General features: G+C 47.2%; 1 protein-coding gene across 7 annotated transcripts in view; it reads left to right on the top strand.

Moving 5' to 3' along the window:
• The window catches only part of ULK1 (unc-51 like autophagy activating kinase 1), an 81,932-nt gene that overhangs the window by 46,619 nt on the left and 11,957 nt on the right, over nt 1-23,356 (top strand). For 4 of the 7 annotated variants that reach the window (XM_056330454.1, XM_056330420.1, XM_056330474.1 and 1 more), the window contains 11 exons: nt 5,416-5,504; nt 7,575-7,740; nt 9,011-9,071; nt 9,413-9,502; nt 13,497-13,622; nt 17,219-17,370; nt 18,221-18,304; nt 18,879-19,141; nt 19,791-19,975; nt 20,809-20,924; nt 21,512-21,655. In XM_056330454.1, the coding sequence (XP_056186429.1) occupies nt 5,416-5,504; nt 7,575-7,740; nt 9,011-9,071; nt 9,413-9,502; nt 13,497-13,622; nt 17,219-17,370; nt 18,221-18,304; nt 18,879-19,141; nt 19,791-19,975; nt 20,809-20,924; nt 21,512-21,655 (1,476 nt within the window). The remainder of the gene's footprint in view (nt 1-5,415; nt 5,505-7,574; nt 7,741-9,010; nt 9,072-9,412; nt 9,503-13,496; nt 13,623-17,218; nt 17,371-18,220; nt 18,305-18,878; nt 19,142-19,790; nt 19,976-20,808; nt 20,925-21,511; nt 21,656-23,356) is intronic. The other 3 variants (XM_056330427.1, XM_056330436.1, XM_056330445.1) reach the window with 3 other exon arrangements.

Here is a 23,356-nt window from a genome sequence, read left to right as displayed (position 1 = left end):
CTGGTCTTGAAAAGATGAGGAGAGAAATATCTCACCATTGTTGGGGGTCTTCTAAGTTGTTGTGTGCAGAAATCTGCTAGTGGAGAAGATGGTGCTTGCAGTCTGCTATGGAGGTCTCTGCTTGCCAGATGACAGCGATGGGTGAAGGTGTCCAGGAGGTGCAGTGAAGGACCTGGGTGAGGGAGGCTGCATGTGGGAAGGGTGGTCCTTTCGATTTCTGAATAGGTGGGAGGAGCCAGTGTGTCAGCAAAGGTCTGGGTTGTGGTAATCTCCATAAGAAAAGCTCACCTGAGGTGTATGGAATGCTGCTTAACATGGTAGCATGCTTCGTGTTTGCAGTTGTAGCTGAAGTGGATGACTTGGCAAGGTTGCAGTTGCCCAGGGGCTAGCTCCCGTGGGTTTGCATGCAGAACCAAGACTAGTCCACAAGTTTATTGTGCTACTTCATCTCGGCGGGTGGTTTAGCATGTAGGAAGTATGGAAGAGAAGAGATAGAGCTGCACCTGTATCATGATGGTTGTGCCCAGACCCAGAGGCCACAGGCCTGTGGTGGGGGACGGCGGGAGGAGCAGTGTGCCCTCCTGGTTTTGTTCTCCATGGAAACTGGTAACTGGGCTGCCACTGGCTTCGGTGGAAGCAGGACTAAGTCCTTCACATTTGAGAGCACACAATTCTCTTAGGAGAGGCTGCTGGACTGTCTGTGCCAGCGCCTGCGCTCGAGTAGTAGCGGTTCTGGGACGAACTCGTGGAGACCTTGGCTAGGCTGAGGGACCCGCTGTGCCGCCGCCACCTGAAGGGCCTCCCGGCTCAGGGTCGCCTGCACTGCACTGGAGGCAGCTGTGCACCCGCCTGGGTCCCAAACCAGTGCTGAGGTGAGACTCTCCCTTTCATAGGGGAGCACCTCGCAGTGTGAGCAGTGTGGTGGTCCCCGTACCGCTGTGGGCAGATCGGCCCTTGGGTGGCACAGGGGGGGCTGCTGCAGAGCTGGGCACGGCACAGGCTGCAGAGCCCTGTCGGGCTGTGCCAGAGCAATGAGTAACAATAAAGTGAGAGCTGTCAGCTGTTCATTCTGCGTGGATATGTGTTAGTAGACCATCTTGTGGAATTAGATCTTTAGTGCAACGTAATCTTGGAATTCAGTAGATCGGGGAATCCTCAAATGTGGATAATTTTGAAGTTGCTGAGGCAGGGGTCCCCCTTGTTTAAATAAATCTGCATGTTTTTCAAGACGGATCATTAAAATCAACATTTCTGTCAAAAATCTTGAAATACGACATTTTTGACAAGTTCATCCTCTCCGCTGCGGTTTCAAGGGACACTTGTTCTCACGTCCGTCCTCTCATCTCACTCCTTTAGTGGAGCAAGGACGCCAGGCTGCTGCCATCAAGGAGTGCTGCAGACCTCAGCCTGCAGAGTAGGGTCAGGGCCTTGTGCTTTAGCTAAAACATGTGCTTTATTTTTTGTTTGTTTATTTATATTTTTTTTTATATTGTGGGGTTTGTACCTGTGACTAAGCATGTACTTTAGATGTGTAAAAATTTATTAATAAAGTCTTTAAAATACTATGTCTAGTCAGAATGTCATCTGTCTGTAGCCAGGTCTGATCAGCATATGGTACGGGGCAGTGGATTACAGTAATAATGCATGAGAAGGCATAATTAGACGCTTGTGCAAGTCTTCTCTGAGTAAACACATTGTAATTGGTACCCATGCAGAATATTTTGGAGGTTTTTTTGCTTCTACCTTTAATGAATGGTAAGCTGGTACCTCCTTTACTTGGAGTTAAGAGAGCATGAAAGGCGAGCTGTTATGGTTCAGAAGTGTACGGTGGCTCAGTGTCTGGAGTATCTGCCAGGCTTGGCTTAACTTACCATCTTTATAATTCTATTGTACATAAAATACTCAGAAACCAGAAAAAAATCACTGTGACTTCTGCATATAGAAGGTTTTAATGGTGCAAATTTTTGAACTTTAAAAAGCAGCCTATTCTTCGGGCTAGTCCTTTCAGTTCTTGTGCTCAAACTGTTGACTTGTCAGAGACTGCAATTAAATGACTTTTTGATGACTGGTTTTAATTGAATCCAGATAATCACAAAAATGCATCTCTCCAGTGTGTGTAGAACTCGGATTCCAAATAAAGCTTTTATATAAAGCTTGAGGCTTGGATATTTTTAGGATGACCAAGCCCCTGATAGGATGACATGTCAGAAGTGTTTTTTGCAAGTGTAGGATCCAGTATCAGGATCCACACAGCTGGAGCACGGGCTTGCCTTTGTGGCTCCCAGCTCTCCCATTCTGAAACCGGTTGGCATTGGTTATGCAACGTACAGGATGACTGTTTTGTTGCTGGAACAAGTTGGAGAGGACAATTATGAAAACAGACTTATTTACATTACAATTACACTGCAGCAATTTCTGGATTTGGGTGGGGGCCTACAATCCCTGTTAACATTCCCCGCATTCAGACTTGAGCTGAAAACATGATGAGCCAAGTGTTTGCACCCTTTTTAATTTTAAACTGGGAGTGTCTGGGTGTGTGGAGGAGAGGGAAGCAAGCGTCTTGCTTCAAGCTGTCCTATGTGGCTGATGCTGAAAAATGCCCAAACAGGGATGTAGTGGTCAGAGAGGGTTTGTCAAAGCCAAACCGTGTAGTCCTACATGCATGAAAATCTGTTCTCGGTGTCAGGACCTTTTGAGTTGGACCTCACAGCATCACAGGGTGGATTTGGGGAGTTTACAGGGTTTTAAACAGGAACAATGATTGAGAGGGGCTGTATCTAAAGGTGTGCTTCGTGCGGACAGAGTTCTAACTTCAGTTTTGGGTGATAGTGGCAAAGTCTGCTCTTACCTTCCGTCCAAAGCAAATGGACAAAAATAGGAAAGTCTTAATTCCAGCCAGGTTTAAATCAATAATAAACACAGAACCAAAATACAGTGGAGGGGCCCTTGAGAGGGAAATTAAATTACTATAACAAAAAGACTAATTCCAGGAAAAATGAACAATGATACAAGTCTTGCAGCAGCCACCTGTGAATACAGTTCAAGAATCACTCACCTTTCCTTGAAAGTGCCTTTCTGTAATGGGAAGGTTGGTCTCTACAAGGGTGAATTGTTCTGTAACAGCTGGCAGGATACAAAGGGGGAGACTTCCTCCACCTTGGATTTTTGGTGTTGTATGTATAAGGAAGGTATTAGGGATTGCTCTGCGGGAAGATCGCAGAGATCAAAAGCAGCGTGGTAGAGGCAGAACAGAGCTCTCCGTTTTACAGGCACTTTCTCAGACCTCTGTGTGTGTTCCCTGAGCGTGGGGAGTGGGAGCCAGCTGTGCTGGAGGAACATGTGGGGTGTGGGAGTAGCAGCTCTCTATGCCAAGCCCCTGACCGACCTCCCAGAATACCCACCATCGCCGTCCCCGTGCCTCAACCGGAGCCGGGGCAGTGTGTTTTAACAGCACAGCCCATCAAGGGCATGAACCCAAGTATAAATAGATGCAGAGGCTAAAAGGCATCCTCTCACAAAGCTTTGGAAAGATTTATTTCGTTATGGACCTGACCCTCAAAATGCTGGCAGTGAGTGCTGTCAGTATGGTCCATCACTGGAGGGAAGGGCATCTGCGTGTGTCGCTGCACGCTGGCCCCACGCTGCTGTCCCGCTGTGGCTTCCTATTGCACAAGCCCCAGGACTCTGTTGAATCAGTCTGTTAACCTCTCAGAAAAACATTTGGGTTTTGTTAATGTTAGCAAAGGGAGGAGGAGATCACTGTGACCCTGGTTGAATTGTTACAGCAGTTGATTATCTATGGTGAAACTTATATTTTAAATTTACTCTTCTTTGGTTTCGTTTTCCTGCTGTTGGATCTTGTTGCATCTCTGCCAGGCTGAGGAGTTCAGCATCTCAGTGGTGGTTCTGTTTGTGCCAGGAGACACTGGTCCAGGCACCCTTTGCCCTTTGACAGGCTTCATGGAAAGATGTCTTAAAGCCTTTTGTCAAAAGGTGTATTTTCCCATTCTTTTATCGTTAGAACATTGTTTCAATGGTTAATTGCAGAGAGATGTATTTTTCTAGCTGTTTGGATAAAGTACTTTGTAGTATCTAATGTGGTTGATGACGGAGGTAGTTTTACTTCAAACAGAAGCGTTCTTCTTCTAGGTGTTATTAACCTTCCTTGTATAAGTACGGAGTTACCAGCACAGATCCTGTAAAGGTAGAAATCTGTTACCAGGTGCTAATTCTCTGCCAGCACAATGGAAGAGGAGCAAAGTGTTCCTCTCCTCACTTCAGTATTGCCCTGATCTCTTAAGTCATTCAAATACCGAAATGGTTGGTATTTGTATGAGTAAAATTGGTATTGGTCAGAGTAAAATCTGACTTCAAGCTGCCTTGAAGTGGGGATGCTGGGACTCTTCTGCAGCTTGTGCCCTGTTCAGTCAGGTGCGGATGGACTGGGGGATTTGAACTACTAAACGCTTCAAAGTCCTGTAAAGAGCCAGTGTTACCTTTGACTTGTCTTCCTCCTCGGTTGAGCATTTCAAAGTTATTTACTGAACCTCACTTGTATAAGTCATTGGAGTTAAATATTCTTTTCTTTTGTGATGCCTTAATCACCTTTTCTGCCTGAAGGTCAACGCTAACTGGTCCTTTCAGTGTCAGCTTTATGTCTCTGTGAGAGTTACAAAAGAAAGTTCAACACTGAAGTGAGTAAAATGTGCAGTTCTGAGGTGGAACAATAAACCGTAAAAGGACAGGATGCAAGACTAGCCTGTGCTCTGGAACAGTTTCTGTGCAAAGAGATAGAATAAGCAAAACCTCTTTAACTTGCAGAAGTGGCTGAGGGAGAATGTGCTGAGGTATAGGAAGCAATGAACTAATTCCTTGTGGAATGGCTAATTCTGTGGGGGTTTTGTAGCACGTGGTCTGGGATGCCCAAGTGACGGTTTGGGCGGCAAGCACCTAGGGCTTGAGTAGCCACTGTTGCATGTGTGCTAAGCCACACAGTCTGATGAAGGAGAAACTGTAAGGATATGTTCTGGCTTCTACCCTCTGCCCCTGACATGAATCAGTCCGCTTTTCTGTTCATCTTTCCACTCATTTGCAAAGATGCTTTGGAGGCTCTTTAGGGCAGAAACTGTCTTGCTGCCTGTGTAGGTCAGCTGTCAAGTGGTCAGATGATGTGAGTGAGACCTTCCCCCACAAGAGCTATAACCATGAAATGGTGTAGAGGGGAGTGGATGGGTGTGAATCATATAACTGAACAGAATGCTAATTTTTGTCCTCCTTTAATTGGCCACATCTGATATTTGAGATACATGATGGTACATGAAATGAACCTGATGGGAAAAGATGGAAAAGACATTTTATTATTGATTGATCTTAATTTGACAACTTCTTTTGTTTTTTGTCTTTTGCTGGTTTTAGCTGCTTCCGTGCCAATGCCTTCTTATCCCAGTTCAGGCTCTGGTAGTTCCTCCAGCAGCTCTTCTACTTCCCACCTGGCTTCACCTCCCGTAAGTACAGCTCAGGGGATGCACACTGCTTGTGTTAATGGTCTCCCTGCTTGCTGGTTTGAAAGAAGGTCTCTGCTTTTGCTGTCTTCTGGTGCAAGTCACTGAGCACTTCAGTTCTGCCTGAGTTTGGTTCATGGTCTTCTCCAGTCCGTTTAGAGTTTACATCCCGCAGGTTGTCTGTCTCTCCACATGTTTCAATTTGCCATTGCCTATTATATGAAAAGCCTTTATGAAAGGAGTTGGTATTAATGAGACTAGTTTGTCTTGGCAGAGATGGAAAGCTCCTTGGAATCAACAAACAGTCACTAATTCAGGGTATAGCGCTGCTTACTTGGCTGCCAGTTCTCTGTTTCCAAGCAAAGTCTCTGCAGCGTGACAGCACACCCACCCTTCTGTGTAAGGTGAACCTCCTCCTTTCTGACCAGCATTTCCAGGTGCCAGAGGGACATTCAGCAAAGCTGTTTGCTCAGATCAGATCTGCCACAGTCTGGTGGTCTTGTGAGAGATGATCTGAACTGACAGTTTTTTCTCTCTGGTTACCTGAAATGATGAAGACTTCTCTGGAGGGGCAGAATATTAACTGACCAGCGAAGTGGCATTCCTCCAGCTTGCTGAACTGAGAGCTTGTTTTTGGAGGCTCTTGATGAAAGCTGCCTTTTGACTTTGAACTTGGGAATGCTGGTGGTGTGATGGGCAGGGCAAGGGAGAAGGGTTGAATTTCTTTCCCCCTGGCATTACTGCTTTTTTGCTTTGTTTTCTGAGTTTCCTTGGGCCAAGGCATCTCAGCCTGGTGTGGAAAAGGCTGAGAGGCACTATATCAGAAGTTGATATAGGTGCTGGACAGAGAAGAGAGGCTCTCCTCTGAAAGTCACATAACTGTATTCCCAAGCGCTTCTTCCTCCCCCTGCAGCCCGGAGCAGAGGGTGGCTGGCTGAGGCCCTCCTGTCCTTAAGACTCCAGGAATGGGTAGATGGTGTGAAAAGTAGTCTCTCCCCTGAGCTTTCCTCGTCTGGGGGCCTCAGGGTAGTACAGACTGGCTGCCAAACTGAGAGGGGGTCCCATGTTGGAAGGGTACTGCTCTGGTCCTGCTCTGCATTTTGAAGTTTTGCTGATGGAGGTGTGGTGGCTCGGCATGTGAAAAATGCCCCATCTGCAGGGCAGAGCTAGCAGATTGGGTGGAAAAGAAACAACTTTGACAGTTGGGAAATTCCTTCTGCGTGTGTGCACTGCATGCACAGTGAGGGAGAGTCCCCACTGGTACAGCGGGAGAGTCTTTGGAGGGTGAACAAGTCCTTAACTGGGCCCAGGTGAAAGCTGGTTCAAGTCTTTCTCAGCCTAAAAATGCATTAGGATAAGGATTGTGATCTGCTCTGTGGGCAGTTCAGTGGTCTTAAACCATCTGCCCTCTTCCATCTGTCTGCAAAACACGAGGATTGCAGAGCTATTTATCGTTTGGCTGAAGGAAGTAGAAAAATGGGACTTTTTAGGGTCTGTCCTGCCTCTGATGGCTGTAAGGTGTCATCTATCGAATACTTAGGCTCCTTCAGGCCTTTCTTTAACTCCTTATCAGCACTGCAGCAAAACAGGGTTGTTCTGAAATTGCAGGGACACATGTACGTGTTCCTGAGTGCTGCTTACTACAAAAGCGCAAGTAGAGACCAGATGGTTAATGTTTAAGAACAAACAAAAAAACAACCTAAAAGAACAACCAAAAGTATCTCCAAAATCTCTTCTGTGTTTCACAGTCATACTAAACTGAGTCGATAGAAAATGCGTGGTTGATCCAGAAAACCTTAGTAGAGGGGATGCAATACCTCAAGTGAATTTTTCTTATCTGTGGAGCATCAGACAAGCCAATAGTATGTTTTGTATAACAAAAGATGCACTGTTCTGACTTGGACATAAAAGGTTGTTCCTTTTCAGTAAACTAAACGGCTGCTTCTGGCAAACTATCAGCCCTGATTTATCAGCAAAATGTTGTTTGTAGCCTCGTACAGCTCAGTTTAAAGGATGGAGCAGAACGATGAAGGAGCTGTGCTGAAGCCAGTGTTTGTTTCATCCTTGCATTAGCAGTCCCTTGGAGAAATGCAGCAGCAGCTGCAGGAGAAGGCGCTGGCATCTCCGACCCAGGATTCGCCCGGCTTTCTGCATGGATCGAAGGACTCCGCTGGAAGCAGCAGTAAGAATTCATCCTGTGACACAGATGACTTCGTTATGGTCCCAGCACAGTTCTCAAGTAAGGTGGTTTCTGTAAATGTAGAGGTTCTAAGCAGAGGGGGATGTGGATGTTAGGGATGGTTCCTAGGAAGTTGAAAGAGCAATTAAACCTGTCTGTTTTGACTGAGTAACAGGAATGTGTTTGTTCTCAAGTTGGAAGTGACATCTGGCTCACTTGCTAGTTTCGTAGGATATTTTGTAATTACCTTCGAAGGTAGGATTTGAGAGTAAATATTACTCGAGAACCTCAATAAGAGATTGAACCTGGTAATCCAACTGGAAAAGAAGATAAGTAGGCTCACAGGGAAATGTCTCTCACAGAAGCTGTTTCCATGTCATCCTGTCTTCAGTTTCACTCAGCATCACAGCCCAAGACAGGATTTCAGCTAGCAAGCCAGGTTTTACACTTGAAAACATACCTGAAAAAAGCTAAAAGATGTTGGATTTTTCTTCAGATGTTTTGTATTTAATTTTAACATCTCTGTGTGTTTATACTGTGATAGGAATTGCTTGAAAGTATGTATGTATGTGGGGGCCAGGGCTCCAGTTCAACCACATGCCTGAGTTTGTCCACACATGAGTCCTGACTTAACCAGCAGAAGGATATTGTTCAAGCTTGACCATGTGTTGATGCTTTGCTGAGCTGGAACTCGGTGATAAATGCTGTGATTCCTCCTTTCACAGTTGCACTGCTTGTGTTAAAACAGGAATTTGGAGCAGTAGAACTGGAATCTGTGAAAGATCTCTGCTGTGCAATCCAAGAGTTCAGTGTTGCTTGTGTTTTTCCTGGGAACAGTGGTGGGACCAGTACACACTTGTCTTGTGCTAGTCATGTTTTCAGTGTTCAGATGTTTTGGCAAAGGCACAAACTTCCTACACGGCGTAGCCAGCTGCCAGCTCGTTTGGCTGCCCTGAATTTTTGCCTCTTAGGACACGGATGTTTCGGAGCCCAACGTGCAATAAATACCAGTCTTTAATACACAGCAGCTAATTGCTTGCACCAAGTGGTCGTATACTGATTGCCCTAAGTGATTCTGTCAGATTTCGGCCCCCTTCCAAAAGGACTCCTTTTCAGCCCGAATTTTCCAAAACTTTAGGGTATAAGGATTAGCAGCATCCACATCAGCTTCAGCCCACATGCATTTTCCAAAATGCTGACTTCAGAAGCAACTCATCAGGTCTTGGAGGAGCAGGAAATTCTACCCAAAATCTCAGTTGCTCTGAATATACAAAGATTTTTAAGAAAAACATCTCGAATTAATCTGTTTCTGCACTTCCTTGTTCCGCAGGTGATTTGACTGCTGAGGCTGCAGGAGGGAAACCAGTCCAAGACAGCCTGATGTACAGCGGGTAAGACCACTAAGGCAACTGCAGTTGCTGAGCCACTAGAGCGTACTGTGTGTTAGGGACTTCTGGATTCTGGTGGGTGGGAGGGTAGATGTTGCTGAGTTAACTTTTGTTTCAGGAATAACTGTCACCTGCCTGATGGTGACCAGTTTCAGTTTGATCATCAGCATGTAGCACCTGAATACCAGAGAGTGTGTGGGACAGCGTGACGGTCCTCGGGGCTCCTGCGAGTAGGCTCAGCAGAGGGTGCTGGGCACACGCAGCTCTGTTGCTGTGCTTTGCAGAGCAGGGAGCAGGGCTGGTTCCCAGGCTCCAACAGCTGGGTTCTTTCTCTTATTCTTCAGGAGTTCTCTGGTGACTTCAGCAGGCTTAGAAAGCCAGGGAAGGACACCATCTCCTTCACCCCCTTACAGCAGTTCTCCTAGCCCATCCAGGTAAGAAAGACTGTTCAGTGGTGACTGTGCAACACCGATTAACTGCACACTCATTGACTTCCAGGAGGGGATTTTACAGATACTGGTGTGCTGGGCAAGATCCACATCTCTCCTTTAATTAAAAGTTAACAAGAAACACCCAGGAGAAACTGCCTAGCCTTGGGCACTGATCAGTCCCAACACAGAGCCTATCTCCCTCTTCTGGCCCCTCAGGAGGGGCTAGGAGAAAATGCAGTAGAGCTGGAATCAGCTCTGTTCCCTAGGGAGCCAGGGATTATTCTCAAGCAGAAAGTACATGTGCTCCCACTGGCATGTATGTGCTACTCATCCCCTCTGTGCTCAGCCTGCAGAGGCATTAGTTTTCCAGCTAAGGACTCTTGTTTCTAAATTCATGCAGTGAATTAGGGCACAGCACTTCAGGCAAGGCTGAAATTACGATGGTCTTGAACTACTGGGCAAATGTGGAGGGATGTCGCTTGTTGCCCCTTGCTGTTGAAGGACAGATCTGGGCCTGCTTCGGTGTTTGGAGTTTGCTTGAAAGTCCGGAAAGCTCCTTGTGCTGTGTCTGTGTAAAGTAATGCTGCTACGTGGAATTTGTTTACCCGTGAAGGATACAGGAGTAGGAGTAACAAGTGCAAACAGGCGTTGTCATAGGTTTACTTCCAACTAAACCAGTTGCTATAAACTCAGCTTTGTAGGTGCCGTCCAGCACTGCCAGTGGGTCCAGACACATTTGTGTTCAGAAGACGTGAACAGTCTGCAGAAGGCGATCCCATTGACTCTAGAGCTTGAAGCTTTAGGGTCTGTGCTTGGCTTGCAGGGAACTGGTGGTGTTGCTTCCCATCTCATTCCTGCTCACTGGGGAAGCAGGACAGCTTTCATCTTCTATTCTGTCAGAATGGCACCTGTTGAGGGAGGATGACTGAAGGGGATTTCAAACTGGGAGATGGATGACCCTAAAATCTTTCTTAAGAAGAAAATGTAGTCCCAGGCTATGGGTTGAACATACTCATCGCATAAACTGAGCCCAGAAAATGACAAAACATAGCCTCAAAGCGAGGAGAAAACATAGCTCAAAGCCTTGCTGACGCGATCAGATTAATTGGCAAGCATGTACCGCAGTGTGGAGTTTAATTGCATGAGGCTTCTTATGCTATCGCCTGCTAAGCTTTTTAACAGCTTATTCCTGAACTGATTCCTTTGCATTCAGGGGATCTGTCTTTATTAAGGGATTTGACCTTCTTTCTGGAGAGCGGTGAGTGGAAATGCATGGAAGTCGGCTACAAACACTGCCCACTTTTCGCTGTTCACCGCTGTCTTCGCCAGGCAGGCCTTGCTGTGTTCTACTGGGTCACAAGGTGGCAAGTCACTGCCAGCAGCAAGGATCTAACCGTGCTTCTGCTCTTGCTGCCTTTCCTACTCATTCACAGCGGCTTCTTGTGGGGCAGATGCCAAACCCCATAGTGCTACTTCCAGCTTTCCTGTTTGCTTTGAAGAAACACTGAAAAGTTACTTCTTACCCTGTCCAGGATGGGGAATAAGACATAAGTAATGAAAGATTGGAGCAGTTGCTCCGAATCCAGAGTGCAAGGCACGATCTTTCATCTGTCCCCTGAAGTGCTTTGAACTGGTGCCACCCATTAACGTGGGCTTCAGTGCCCTGCACTGCAGATGTCACGAGGCCCCTTGGCTCAGCGCTCGGCTTCACTGGCGCAGAAGGATCCTGATTTTCTCTCCGTCTTTGCTCCCTCGGAAGCAGCAGTTTTCCCTTTCGTCTGTGGCTCTAGGCTAGCAAGCAGTGCTGGATGCAGTCCAACTAGGACAGAAAGCAAAGGCTATTTTAGAGTGGCCAGCAGCGGCTTTTCCTCAGGATGTCATGGTACACTCCAGAGCAGCTCTTCTTAACTAAGAGGGTAAGGACTAGGCAGAATTAAAATATGCTGATAGTTGATTTTTTTATTTTTATTTTTTAAAACACTTCCTTGCGGGAGATGCTTTGTAAGTCTAACCAAGGTACTTCCTTGGACATATCCCACAGCAATGGATATCATACCATTTCCAGAGAGCTTTTAATTACTGCCAAGTAATTAAACTCCCTGTCCCAGCTTTATCTTTTGGTCTTTGCAAATTTATGGCCAGTTGTAGTCCTTAAGGCTCGAGGCCAATTAACAAGTTTAGTATATGTCACCTCATTTGAATGCTTTCTTTTGCAACTTGCACCTTGTGGAGAAACCTGGCTTTTGTAAGGACTTGATATGACTCTTGGGAAGAAGGGAAGGATCCTTTCACTCACGAACCTCTTTTCCAAGAGAAGATTTTGGCCAGATTGAAAAGGTAGCGTTTGAAATGTGTGTTGAAAGTCAGGATATGTACAAAGTTTGATGTGAACCCTCAGATTTCTTGTTTAAACCTCTGCTCATTTTATGTCTGTAATGACACAGTGTCTTATGCTGATGGAAGGCAGAGACACCAAAGCCTCACCTTTCTGCTGAGCAATCGGAAACCCTGAGTGCCTTTGTTGTATTGTGTGTCAGTGAAGAGTCAAGGCTTCTGTGCTGCCTTTTAGAGACAGGTGTCAGATTAAGAGTCTGTTACCTTGGTGGAAGAAATGAGAGCACGCAAGGAAGAATACAGAGCACTTAAAAAATTAGTAAACCTGTTGAGAGAGGAACGAAGAAATCGGAATCACTTTTTGATCTTTAAGCCTTGATGAAAGAACTCTTCCAGTTATTTGGCTCTCCTGTGATGGAGAACTGTCTTCACGTGCGCACTGTGGAGATCTGCAAGCACATCCCTGCAGGTCAGCTTTGTTCGCCGCTGTCACCGTAAATCACAGCGTACTGCTGACCTTCCCGGAAGAAGAAATTCTGGTAATGGGATGCTTTGAACCACCACATAAGTCACAAACGCTTCTCTCTTCCCCTGTGTACATGTGTATGTTCTTGCTGAATTTGATATCTCCTTTTATCTTAAGTAAAACACTTCCACTGTGAGTGTTAGACCCGAAGAAGTGGCACTTCCTGCTTCTCAGGGGCAGACCCAGGTGTGTCCTCAGCTGGCAACAAGGAAGACTGCAGAAGCCTTCACTACCCATAAGATCTTTCTTGTAATTGTGCGACATCCCTGCAGTTGGTGTTGGCACTTGTAAACAGCATTGCCGTGGCAAAATTAACCCTAGAATTCTGGAGCCTTTGGGAAAAGACTTTAGGCGGCCACTTCGTTAGATGTGGTATTTGGATGGTTTTTGTATAGCGTGGTGTACGGGCTAAGAGTAACAGGGCAAACTGTCACCCAGGGGAATAGGTGTCAGGTGTGAGCTGATTAACCTGCTTTGGAAGGAATCAGAAAGAAGTCTGAAGTTTGCAGAACGGGCCTGTTCTATTTTGTATGTGTGATGTTCTAGCTGACCTTGACGGGTACAGAGGTACCAGCGCCTGTCCCTCGAATTTATTCTCTCCCAAGTTGCCTTCTCCACTTTATAATTAACTTGCAGATGCTCTGATACACGCCACAAGTTTGTATTCTCCTTATGGCATGCTGAGGCTTTCATGGAGATGCCATTGCTGCACCAGTGCCTCTGCATGAATCGCAGGTAGCTCTTGGCAGCAAAACCTTTGCTGGTGTCCTTTGTGAGCCACGACTGTTTAGCCCCTGCTCGATGATGTGCTCATTGGCCGAGGATCTGACCTGTTGGAAACTGGGCCAGTTGTGGCCTGAAATAACAGGGCGCCAGTTTTCTTGGAGGGAGTGGTGTGCTTGGGTGCATGTTTTAACTTCAGTGTGTGGGCGGGAATTGTGCTGGCTTTCGGGAGATGTGTGGTGCCCCTTCCCTTTGATATGGCTTTGAACTGCCCCCCAGTGTGAACCCACAGCCCAGGAGCAGCCAAGGGGATGCTCCCTGTGTGCGGGTGCTTTACGAAGACAAAACCTCCAGTCCCCTGGCTGAAAGCCCACCCCTTACAAGAGGCTTTCTTTGTGTGTCTCCTTTCAACAGCCGGCCAGGTCAGTTTTCTAGCAGCAAGTACGGACACTCGGTGCCCATTCCAGTCCCAACGCAGATTCACAACTACCGGCGGATTGAGCAGAACCTGCAGTCCCCCAATCAGTACACCTCTCCCCGGTAAGTGCTGGAGCTGGGAAAAAGGGGCTCTCGTCCTACAGCTTGGGGGTGGTAAAACAAACTGCTTTACGGTTTGTTCTCTGTACCTCCAAAAATTTTCCTATCTGCTGGGCCCTTCCCCTTGCCTGTAGGAAGCCAATGTGGTGCATGTTTACGTGGTACCGTAATTTTGGGGTATTTTTGTAGAGGTGTTGAGATTTATTTGATTATTATTGATTTATTTTGATTATTTAGTTGATATGTGTACTGTATATTTTGTCTGTGTGCATGTACATAAGACAGCTCCCATCAACTTGTAGTGCATGCTGAGCCCCTTTGACTCTGGCAGCTTTTTCCTCATGCCAGCTGTGGGTTGGATGTCCAAGCAGAGAGACCTATCCATCTGGCAGATGCCTTTATAAAAGGAAAAAGTTGAGATAAACAACTGAAATGAATGGGGGTACAAAACTTACCTGACTTTACCTTAATTGGCTCCTGGAGCTAGTCATACCATAGATGATGTGTCTTCCACGAGTTGCATATTAATGTGGTTATGCAGGCAGGACTGATTAAATCATGAGCAATTTATGCCTGTGAGGCAGAGCGTGTTTCCTGAAGGCTGTCAGGAAGACCTGGATGCCAGCCTTCAGCCGTACAGCTGACCATCTGAGTTCAGTAGTAATGCCTCGTGCATCCAAGACACATAGGGCTTCTGTCTCTTCTCACGTATAACTTCTGATTCTTACAGGTTTGAAATCTGGGTTGATAGCAGCAGCCCAGGTCCGTAGACTGGTTGGAAGGAGACTCATACAGGATCTTAAAGCAGGGGCATTCAAGCAGAAGTGTCTGTGAGGTGTTTTGTCATCTTTTGGATGAGTTGCTTTGGTGTCTGGATTAGTTAAAAGTTTAGATTTCAGAAGCAGGGTAATACCTACGTCCGCTTAAGTTTGAGCTTCAGCCAGCCTAATTCAGGATAAGCCTTATTCGAAGTGGGCCCAGAAGGAGAGACACGGTATCTTGATATTAATCAGGGATCAGCAGAGAGATTGCTTTGTGCCAGCGTTACTTCAGTATGTTACTTTTTTAACATAATACTATTAATGCTATTTTGTGTTCCCTTCTTTGAGTGTGTGGCAGGTTTTGTGGTAAACTTCTTCCCGTTTCCTATGTGCCTTGTGTTTTTCACAGCACAACTTGTGGACTCTGTTAGTGTTGGAACTCACTAAAGAGTCCTGGTTATCCATGTGACACATGAAGTGAGAGCGCTGGAGAAGGCGCAGAGGATGCCCCTCGGCGCGCCATGCCTACCCCAGACCTGGGGACAGGCTGCTGAGTTCAGGTTCACAGTCTGCAGCCACCACTGGGGGATCAAACTGTTGTGTTTTGCTCCTTTTAGTCACCACTGTGTAATGTTGAGATTAGCATCATCCCTGCAGAGGAACTTGAATGGACACAATCAGGATGATTCAGTCTGCTTTTAGCATCTTCTCAAAATCTCTGACGTCACGTTTTGTCCTGCCCCAGGAAGCCATATTTCTCTCTCCCCATCACTTCCTCTAATGAGCAAATTCAGTAGACACCCTTCAGAATGGAAGGAGAAAGCTTCATCAAGCATTTAATATGTGATTCCACTTTTCCATCAGGTGCATCAAATAGCCCATTGCAGCCAAGTGCATCGTCATGTTTGCCAAGTCATTAGGTTACAAACCGTGATGACACTCTTGTTTCTGAAAAATCAGCCACTGTCACCTGACTGGAGGGTGTATGCCTGTGTGACGTAGCTTGTTTGTGGACGGATAGGTGGCTGGTTGAGGTGCTAATTAGGTGTGTGTGCTTTTGGCCACATCACCTGTCCTGCTCATCTGCTTGCTTGCTTATCCCATGTCTCGTAGGGTGGCATTTGACATTCCACATCTTTCAGCAGCACAGTCAGCTGGTGTTTTTTTCTGCAAGTTCCTGATAGATAGTGTTCAGCCTTCTGGATGGCTCATATTCTGGAGAGTCAGAACCATGGGAGAGCAATACTTTCTGCCGCTGAACATCTCGGTATCTTTCACCCTGCCAGGTGTCCACTTCCTTTTTGCGTATTCATTTTGCTTTGGGGCCAGGCACATGATGAGCATTAGGCCTCTGAATCTGGAGCAACCTGAAGAGAAGTGATTTTTAGGTTAAGATTTTAAAGGATTTCCTTTTTTTCCAAGCATGTGAGTGTAGCATGGATTCATTTGGCTGCAAAATATAGTAACGCACTGCAGAGGGGAGCAGGGGAGGGGGCTGGCAGATCAAATTCTTGTATCTCAACTACTGAAATAGATTTAAAAAAAAATAAATTATTTACTTTTTTTCTGAAATGTAGCATAAAGTAAAACATACACCTAGTAGTGTCGTTGAGTGGTAGATGTACTGACACTTCATCGGGATGACTGTCATTCCTGGGTAATGTAGCTAGTCCTGCTTGCACGGCTGAAACCCGTGTGCCTTTGTTCCTTCTGTTCAGGTACATATGGACAGCTTAATGCAGCATCACTGCAAGAGGAGGCAGGATCCCTTGGTGCAGCATCTTTCAGTGACTTAAGCACGGAGGGGTTTTTTCACCATATTCATTGATTCCTGTCCAGAAAAACACCTACTGGCTGAAACTGATGTTCTTATAACAAGGGGAAAAAATGTTTCCAAATTGAGAGTAGAATGAAGGATTTGATGGAAGGACTGTTTTCTCGTATACGGGAGTGTAATGGGAATCTTGGTGAAGGAGCCTGCAGAGGCAGAATGGCATTTCAGTAAATAGAATTTAGGTTCTGTGTCTTTAACGAGCAATGAAAACATGGAAATATTGAGAATTAATTAACTAGTGTACAGTAATCTCCCATCTCTCTCCAGAGTGATGGCATCACTGTACTCGCTTTCCCGCTAGTCTGGTTTTCTCTTTTGCTTCATTTTAGCAGCTGAGTAACACTTGGGGTTCCTGCAGGTGTGGGCTGTCCAAATTAATTTTAGCTCCCTCAGGTGAGGCTCCACAAGGACTTAAAGGAGCTCGGAGCCCAGACAGTTCTGACTGTCCAGCCCAAAAAGACATGCCTCTGGGTAGTACTGAGCTGTTTCAGATCTGACAGCTACACGCTGCTCTGGTTTGCTCTGTAGCTTCTGATTTGAGTCAAAGCTCCGTGGCAGAGCAGTGTCTCGGCACAGCTCACCTCCACCCGCACAGCCTGCGGAGCTCAGTGCAGGAGGGGTGCCTGAACAGTTCTCAGGGCGTTCGGAGGCACTGCCCGGGGCAGACACCTTGGCTGTGGCAAGGTATGGAACTATGTCTTGTTCATGATTGACAGGGATATTGGGAAGCATCTAAAAGTGACTGAAAAATTAGCTGTAAGCTAATCCCGTTCTTTCTTTTCATTTGTTCTGCAAAATTTTGTTTGGATTGAAGCTCTTGAGAACAAGCATTAGCATCTTAATCTGTATTACTGTAGTCCTAGAACAGTAGGATTTTGATTGAGGATGAACAGTCGGGAAGCTCTGCTTCTGTGGAAGCAGCTGTGTGTGTGTCTGGTGATAGGGTCTTAGTCTCCTTTACCGGCACCTGCTGTAACATGTGTGCTGCTGTTGTTTCCTATAAGGTCTGGTACGGTCCGGAGGTCTAGCAGTACAAGTCCTCTTGGTTTTCCTAAAACTGGTGCTTCCCCTCCTTATCCTGGAGAGCATGGATCTGTGCCCAGCTCTAGAAAGCTCTCCTTCGGTGGTGCCAAGCCATTTACGCCATCACCACAAGGTAAGAAGTCAACTGGCTTGTTGCTGCCTGAATAAAATTGTGTTCCTCTTTGCTGTAAAGAGGGAAGTTATGACCAGCTGTGGCTGCCAGGTAACAGGGAATTCAGGTGGTTGTGTTCTCCTGTGGCTCTTCTCAACAGATGATTTGACAAGTGTTGTGGCCTCAGTAAAATGGAGAGGAAAATACCTATTAGCCCCAGGAAAGGCAAGCTTTGTTTTGGTGTCTGTATCAAATGTTTTGCTGCCCTCTGAAGAGGGCTTCTGTAAGTGCATTACTCTTACTTCTGTAAGACTAAGTACTGGCTTGAACTGGGGTAAGAAAAATTGTGAGCCAGTTGTTGTCAGAGAAAAATTCTGGCCAGCTGTGGAAGGGCTTGAACTTCACTGTTGAAACTGAGAAGTAGCTGTCTGAGTATCTGGTAGCCCTACCCATGTGCTAACAAGCAATTCAAGTGGAAAGGGTTAAGAAAAACCCCACTGTGCAACTGATGGAACTTGCTGCTTTCTGTAAAGGGACAGACTGTGATGTAACCATCTATTCTGTATCCCTGGAGTCTCCAACCCTACATTTATTAGTCTCTGCCGGTGCAGAAATGCAGAATTTTTGTATTCTATTCCTCTCAATTAATGTCACTGCAAAGTCAGACTAAAACTTGCTCAACTAATACCAGGCAGCATTTTTTTTCCTCCTTTTACAGGAGTTGCTGATCTTTTCACTGCACAGCTAGGGCTGAGAAAATGGAAGAGATAACTAGCATCTTTCTATAAAACAGGTGGTACATAGTGTTGCCATTGCCTGTGGAAATTTAATACTGAGTAAACTTTCTTCTTTTTATTGTGTTCTGTCAAAGTTGGAACAATCCCAGAGCAGCCCGGCCAGACTTTTATCCCTTCTTCTCTTGGAGCAGAAGTGAAAAGCCGTATTCCTGTCACAGGTGCGTTGGTCCTTACCTTCCTTCATTACTCCTATGGATAAGGCCGGTACCGTAGTCTCGGGCACTCCAGATTGGGAGTGTTCCTTCAGCATCTTCTCTTGATGCTTGCCCCGACAGGATTTCTGTGTGCTGGTAGGAGCTGGGGTTAATCCAGTCACATCCCATCAGCCAGCATCTTCCAGTGCTGACAGACCCTGTGTCACAAAATCTTGAATTTGGGACTTTGAAGTCGATGAATTGAATGAAGGAAAAGCATCTGAAAATCCCCAACGCCCCCTCTGCCAGGTGGCCTGCTTGATGTGTAATTTCCTTGCTGCTGAGCTCTGGCAGTCGGGTCCCTTTCTGTGTAAGGGCTGCAATGAAGGGAAGAAGCTGCGCTTTATTTCCCTGTTGTCCGTATCTCTCCCTCCTGTAGAGCCAAAACCCGATGAGGCTGGCACTGCCCAGAGTGCCATCCTTAGCCATCCACTGAAGGCTTTGATCTGTAGATGTTTGAGCAGTGAATCCTGGCATCAGGCTGGCTTTTTGTGTTAGAACCAGCATATGATGTGCTTTGTCATTCTGGGCCCTCCAGGTTCCTCGGCACCCGAACACTCTCCTCGAGGGATGGGCTCCCGGCTCCACAGTGCTCCCAACCTGTCGGATTTGCATTCCTGCAGGCAGAAGATAACCAAGCAGCACTCTGATCCTCTCGTTGCTCACTTCGGTCATACCCCCGTCAGCCAGCCGCTGCAGATTCATGGCTTGCAGCACTGCCGGCAGCTCAGATCCTCACCCAAGCTCTCCGAGTTCATGCAGAGAAGCCCTTTGCCAACTATAATGGGCTCCCCTACCAAGGTAGGTGAAGGAGTCTGCTTCTGGGTTTCTCGCAGCCTGACCTGTTGGGTTATTTGGGGATGAAGTGCTGCGTGATCAGGCAACTGCGACCTGGATTTCTCACCACTTGTTTGCTTTTCGTTGGGGGCTGTTTAGTGATCTGTGTGAAATGGGTTAGTGCCCTGGTTCTCAGTGGACAGATCTCAGTTGGCAGCAGTGTCTGCCATCTGAGCTGAGCCCAGGGTTTTAAACGGATGATGGAAAGGAGCTGCCCCGATGAGGCAGAAGCACATCAGTGACTGGCGGTGCCTGGGCTGCTTTGCTCACACCGTTCAGCTTGTGACGCAGGTGTGTGTCCGGTAGGAATCCCCAGCAGAGACGGCAGACGGTGGAGCAGGCAAAACAGCCTCGTGTCTCATACGAAGCTGGCACACTGACAGCTTTTTCTCTGCTTATGTTAAGCTGCTAAAATTTTCAGCAGTTTTTTGTCCTTTTGTTTCAGTTTTTCTGGGATTTAGGACAAGTAACGGCGTGGGGTGGGATTTCTACCTCTTTATTTCAGGCAGGCTGTTAAGCATACCATTTATTTTTGATAAATAAGTCAGGGGGGCAAGAGGAGCCTTCCTCCTTCATTTTAAAGGCAGATCTCTGCTTTTTCTGTTCTTCTTAGGCTGTGTCCCCGTTTGAGTTTCCCAAAACCCCAAGTTCCCAGAATCTCCTCACTCTCTTGGCCCATCAGGGGGTGATGGTGGCTCCAACACGGAACAAGACCTTGCCAGACCTGAAGGAGATGGGGCATTTCCACTGCCAGCAAACTGGCTTGGGATTGAGGCCTGTGGAAGAGATCAAGGGCAGGTGAGCTATAGTCTGCTTTACACAGTGGCGCTTTGTTCCCTAACACAGGACAGGTGGGGCAGATTCCAGACCCCGGCTAACACTGAAGGTGTAAGGTAGCATCTGTAACCCTTCTGTAGTTACCTGCTAGCACCCTTGGACTGCAGGCAGATACGGTACAAATGTTTTAAGTCTTCCTCTACAGGGGCAGTCCATGGCCTAGATTCTATAAAGTGAAAGGTTGTCTGCAGCTTCACAGTCTGTTTATAGTGTCCATGGTTTCATCAAGTTGGGGGGGATGCAGGATTTTGTCCTTAGGCCAGATTCCCTGCAATTACACAGATGCGCGCCTTGCTGTTGGTGGAGCCTGTGCCTGTCATGGATGAGAGGGCGTTACGGGTGTTCCTTGTCCATCCAACAGTGGGCACAGGCCTTCAGCGCGGAGTTCTGTTTGAAAGCCACGTGCTGACTGTCACGAGCATTGCAGGATCGAGTCACTCCAGTGTTAGTGTTAGGTTTTTCTTACATGCCTCTCTGCAGGCTGCGGCTTTCTCCAGTGATCTGGAGGAGTCCTCTGATACTAATTTCCATACTTCCACCAAAGAAAAATGGTATTGTAATAACATTGTGTCATACTTGCATTACTGCAGTTAGTAGTTGTACGCTTTCTTACAAGTGGCAGGAGGTGCTTCAGATGCTCTGTTAAAAGAGGAAGAGTGGTTACTTCAACCCCAGACTGTTCACTGTGTAGTGTTAAGTGGCTGTGGACCAGTCGTGGCACAGCCTGACGTGGAAGTTAGCTGAAACCTTGCATCTGTTGACTGGCTGCATCATGTTATATGTCCTTTTTTTAGGTCTCTCAGCACAGGCAGGCTCACTGACCTGCTTCTGAAGGCAGCCTTTGGGGCACAGATCTCAGAAGCTGGCAGCAACGACAGCCTGAACAATGAGAAGCCAATGGAAATTGCAGGTAGGTGGGAATGCTGGGCAGATCTAGCAGGATGTCCTGGGCTGGGGCGAGCAGCTTGCCTACTTGCCCTCTACAATGGGAGGCTGCTTTTCCAATGGCGTTTGGCAAAGGAAGTGACTGCCATGTGTGAGGAGCGTAACCATGTTTGCTTTCCTTTGCGGAGCGCTCGGAGGTCTGCGGGCTATGCATGCTGTGTAATTGCTGGCTAGTGGTGTGATTTGTGTAGGCAAGGCTTCCTCTTTTGACCCCTTCTGAACGTGATAACGTGGAGGTGGGGACTTTCTGCCAGGCAGCTCGAATATGAATGACTCAGCAAGGGTGGGTCTTCCTGGGCTTGCAGGTTGGGAAGCGAGGCGGGGAGAACAGCTGCAGCAATGTGTGTCCCTGCCCAGGCTGGTGACCTGTAGCCCATGCCAGCCTGGCCTGCTCGTGTTCGCGGGGGACACCTCCAAAGGGAGTGCGAGCCTGTGCCGGTAAGCACCATCTCCCAAGAGAGTCTGCAGGAACACAAACTGCTGGGTGAGGCACACCATGCGCTGAGTAACTTTCCTGTAATGCCAGTCTGCACCTTTCAACTGTCTCCCCAGCTCCCTCAGGTGCTTACGGAGGGACCCTGCACTCTGGTGCCCGGGCTGGGGGCTCTGCCAGCCCATCCCCAGTGATTTTTACTGTCGGATCCCCTCCCAGTGGAACAACCCCCCCACAGACCACGAGGACCAGGATGTTTTCAGGTAAAGGGCTGATACCTACCTGCCTGTTCCAGTGGGAATGCCTGGGGGCAGAGCGATGAGTTGAATTCCTTGCTGCTGAACACTGGTGGAGGCAGAGGGCTGCTCAGAGCAGCCCGCAGAGCTCAGCTGGTCTAAATGCCTTTGAGGTTCTCGTGCTGGCTCCTGCCAACCCCCGTTATTGCTCATAACTGTTTGCACTGGCACAAGGACTCGTGCCAGACAGTGGTTTTCCAGTACTGGAAGAGACAGGCAAACTTTTCTTCTACTTCATTGCTCTCTGCTTTGGGAGTAACGCTGCAGCTGTTCACAGACCCACTGTTGCTGAGAGGTCAACAAATGCAAGGATGGTGTCGTGTTCTGATGGTTTTCCCATGGGTTTTGGATGAGCTGTAAAAGATGAGCGTGACCATCCGTGCCCAACAATTCCAGTGCACCAGTACCACTAGGAAAGGGCCAGGATGGCTCTGTATGCACAATTGTTGTGGTGTTACTGATGTTCTGAGCTGCTTAAGTAGGAGATGGGGAAGTGCACTCCTGCTTGACAGATACTTCTTTAATGATGCCAGTGCTCCAGCCTCATCAGCCAGCAGCTGAGGCTGTGGTAATTGGCCCTTTTGGGATGGTGTGTCTGTTAGCCGGAGTCTATGTTCAGTTTAAGAAAGTACTTGGACGTTTTTATTTGCATTTTTGGCTGTTTGGGTTCTCAGCTGTTCCTGATCTGAATGTAGTCAGCTCTGTTGTTCTTAATTATTGCAGGGAAGGGTTTGATGTAACCACAAACAAGCTGCTTGACTGGGATGGGGGGGATGCGTGGGCTTAGTTCCTGGGTATAGCTTGCATTTCCGTCGTAACTAAAACCACTCACATCCTTGATTGTCTGGGAAGTGGGGACCGTAATCCTTTCTTTGTCTCCTCTATTTAGAGGGTAAGCTCTGTAGAGCAGAGACTCTTACAAAGTGTCTGACAGGCCTGTAGCACAGTGGGCTTACTACCCTGGCTGCAGCCGCTAGCTACTGCTGCAGTGTTATGGGTAGAGAATTCAGACGTCCTGCATTGCTTTTGCGGGGATAATAGCAATTCGGAAGCAGATCCAAGCACCATTTTTTATTTTAGCAGGTTGATACTTGGATGCTTAAGCATCTGCTGAACAGTCAAGTTCTTAGATGGGATGCCTGGGAGAGAGGGTTGCTGAATAGTGAACCTACAACACATACGGAGCATTAGGTCAAGGTGGTCAAAGCAGTGCTGCTTGACAAGCTTTGTTTATGAGGCCTGTGCCTAACTCCTTATGCTACAGTTAATGCACAGAGTGAATGGTGAAAAGGGGGGCTTGGCAAGCTGAAACTCTGCACTCAAGTGCTTGGACAAGCCGTGAGTAAGGTCACTTGATAGACATTAAAGGAGAACCTTTTCGTGAGTCACAGTAACAATTTCTGCAAACAGCCTCTTGGAGTTACAGGATATCCAGAATGTGATATTGTTGGTCCTTGCCTCTCTCTGAAAGATCTGGAAATACTCTGCCAGTCTTTGATGGTCCACTTAGCTCTGAAGCATAGCTGCCAGCAGGGAGAGAGCTTTGGGAGGAGAGGAGACTGTGCCTCTCTGCAGATCAGTTGTGCATTATTACATTGCTGAACCCTTTGAAGGCAGGGTAGGGCAGGAAATTGAATTTGTGGGTAGAAGAGGAACATCTCCCTCCAA

The sequence above is a fragment of the Falco biarmicus genome, chromosome 1 (genome assembly GCF_023638135.1).
Source record: "Falco biarmicus isolate bFalBia1 chromosome 1, bFalBia1.pri, whole genome shotgun sequence".
Lineage (NCBI taxonomy): Eukaryota > Metazoa > Chordata > Aves > Falconiformes > Falconidae > Falco > Falco biarmicus.
Note: the sequence above shows the minus strand (reverse complement) of the source record. Positions and strands in the feature narration are given on the sequence as shown.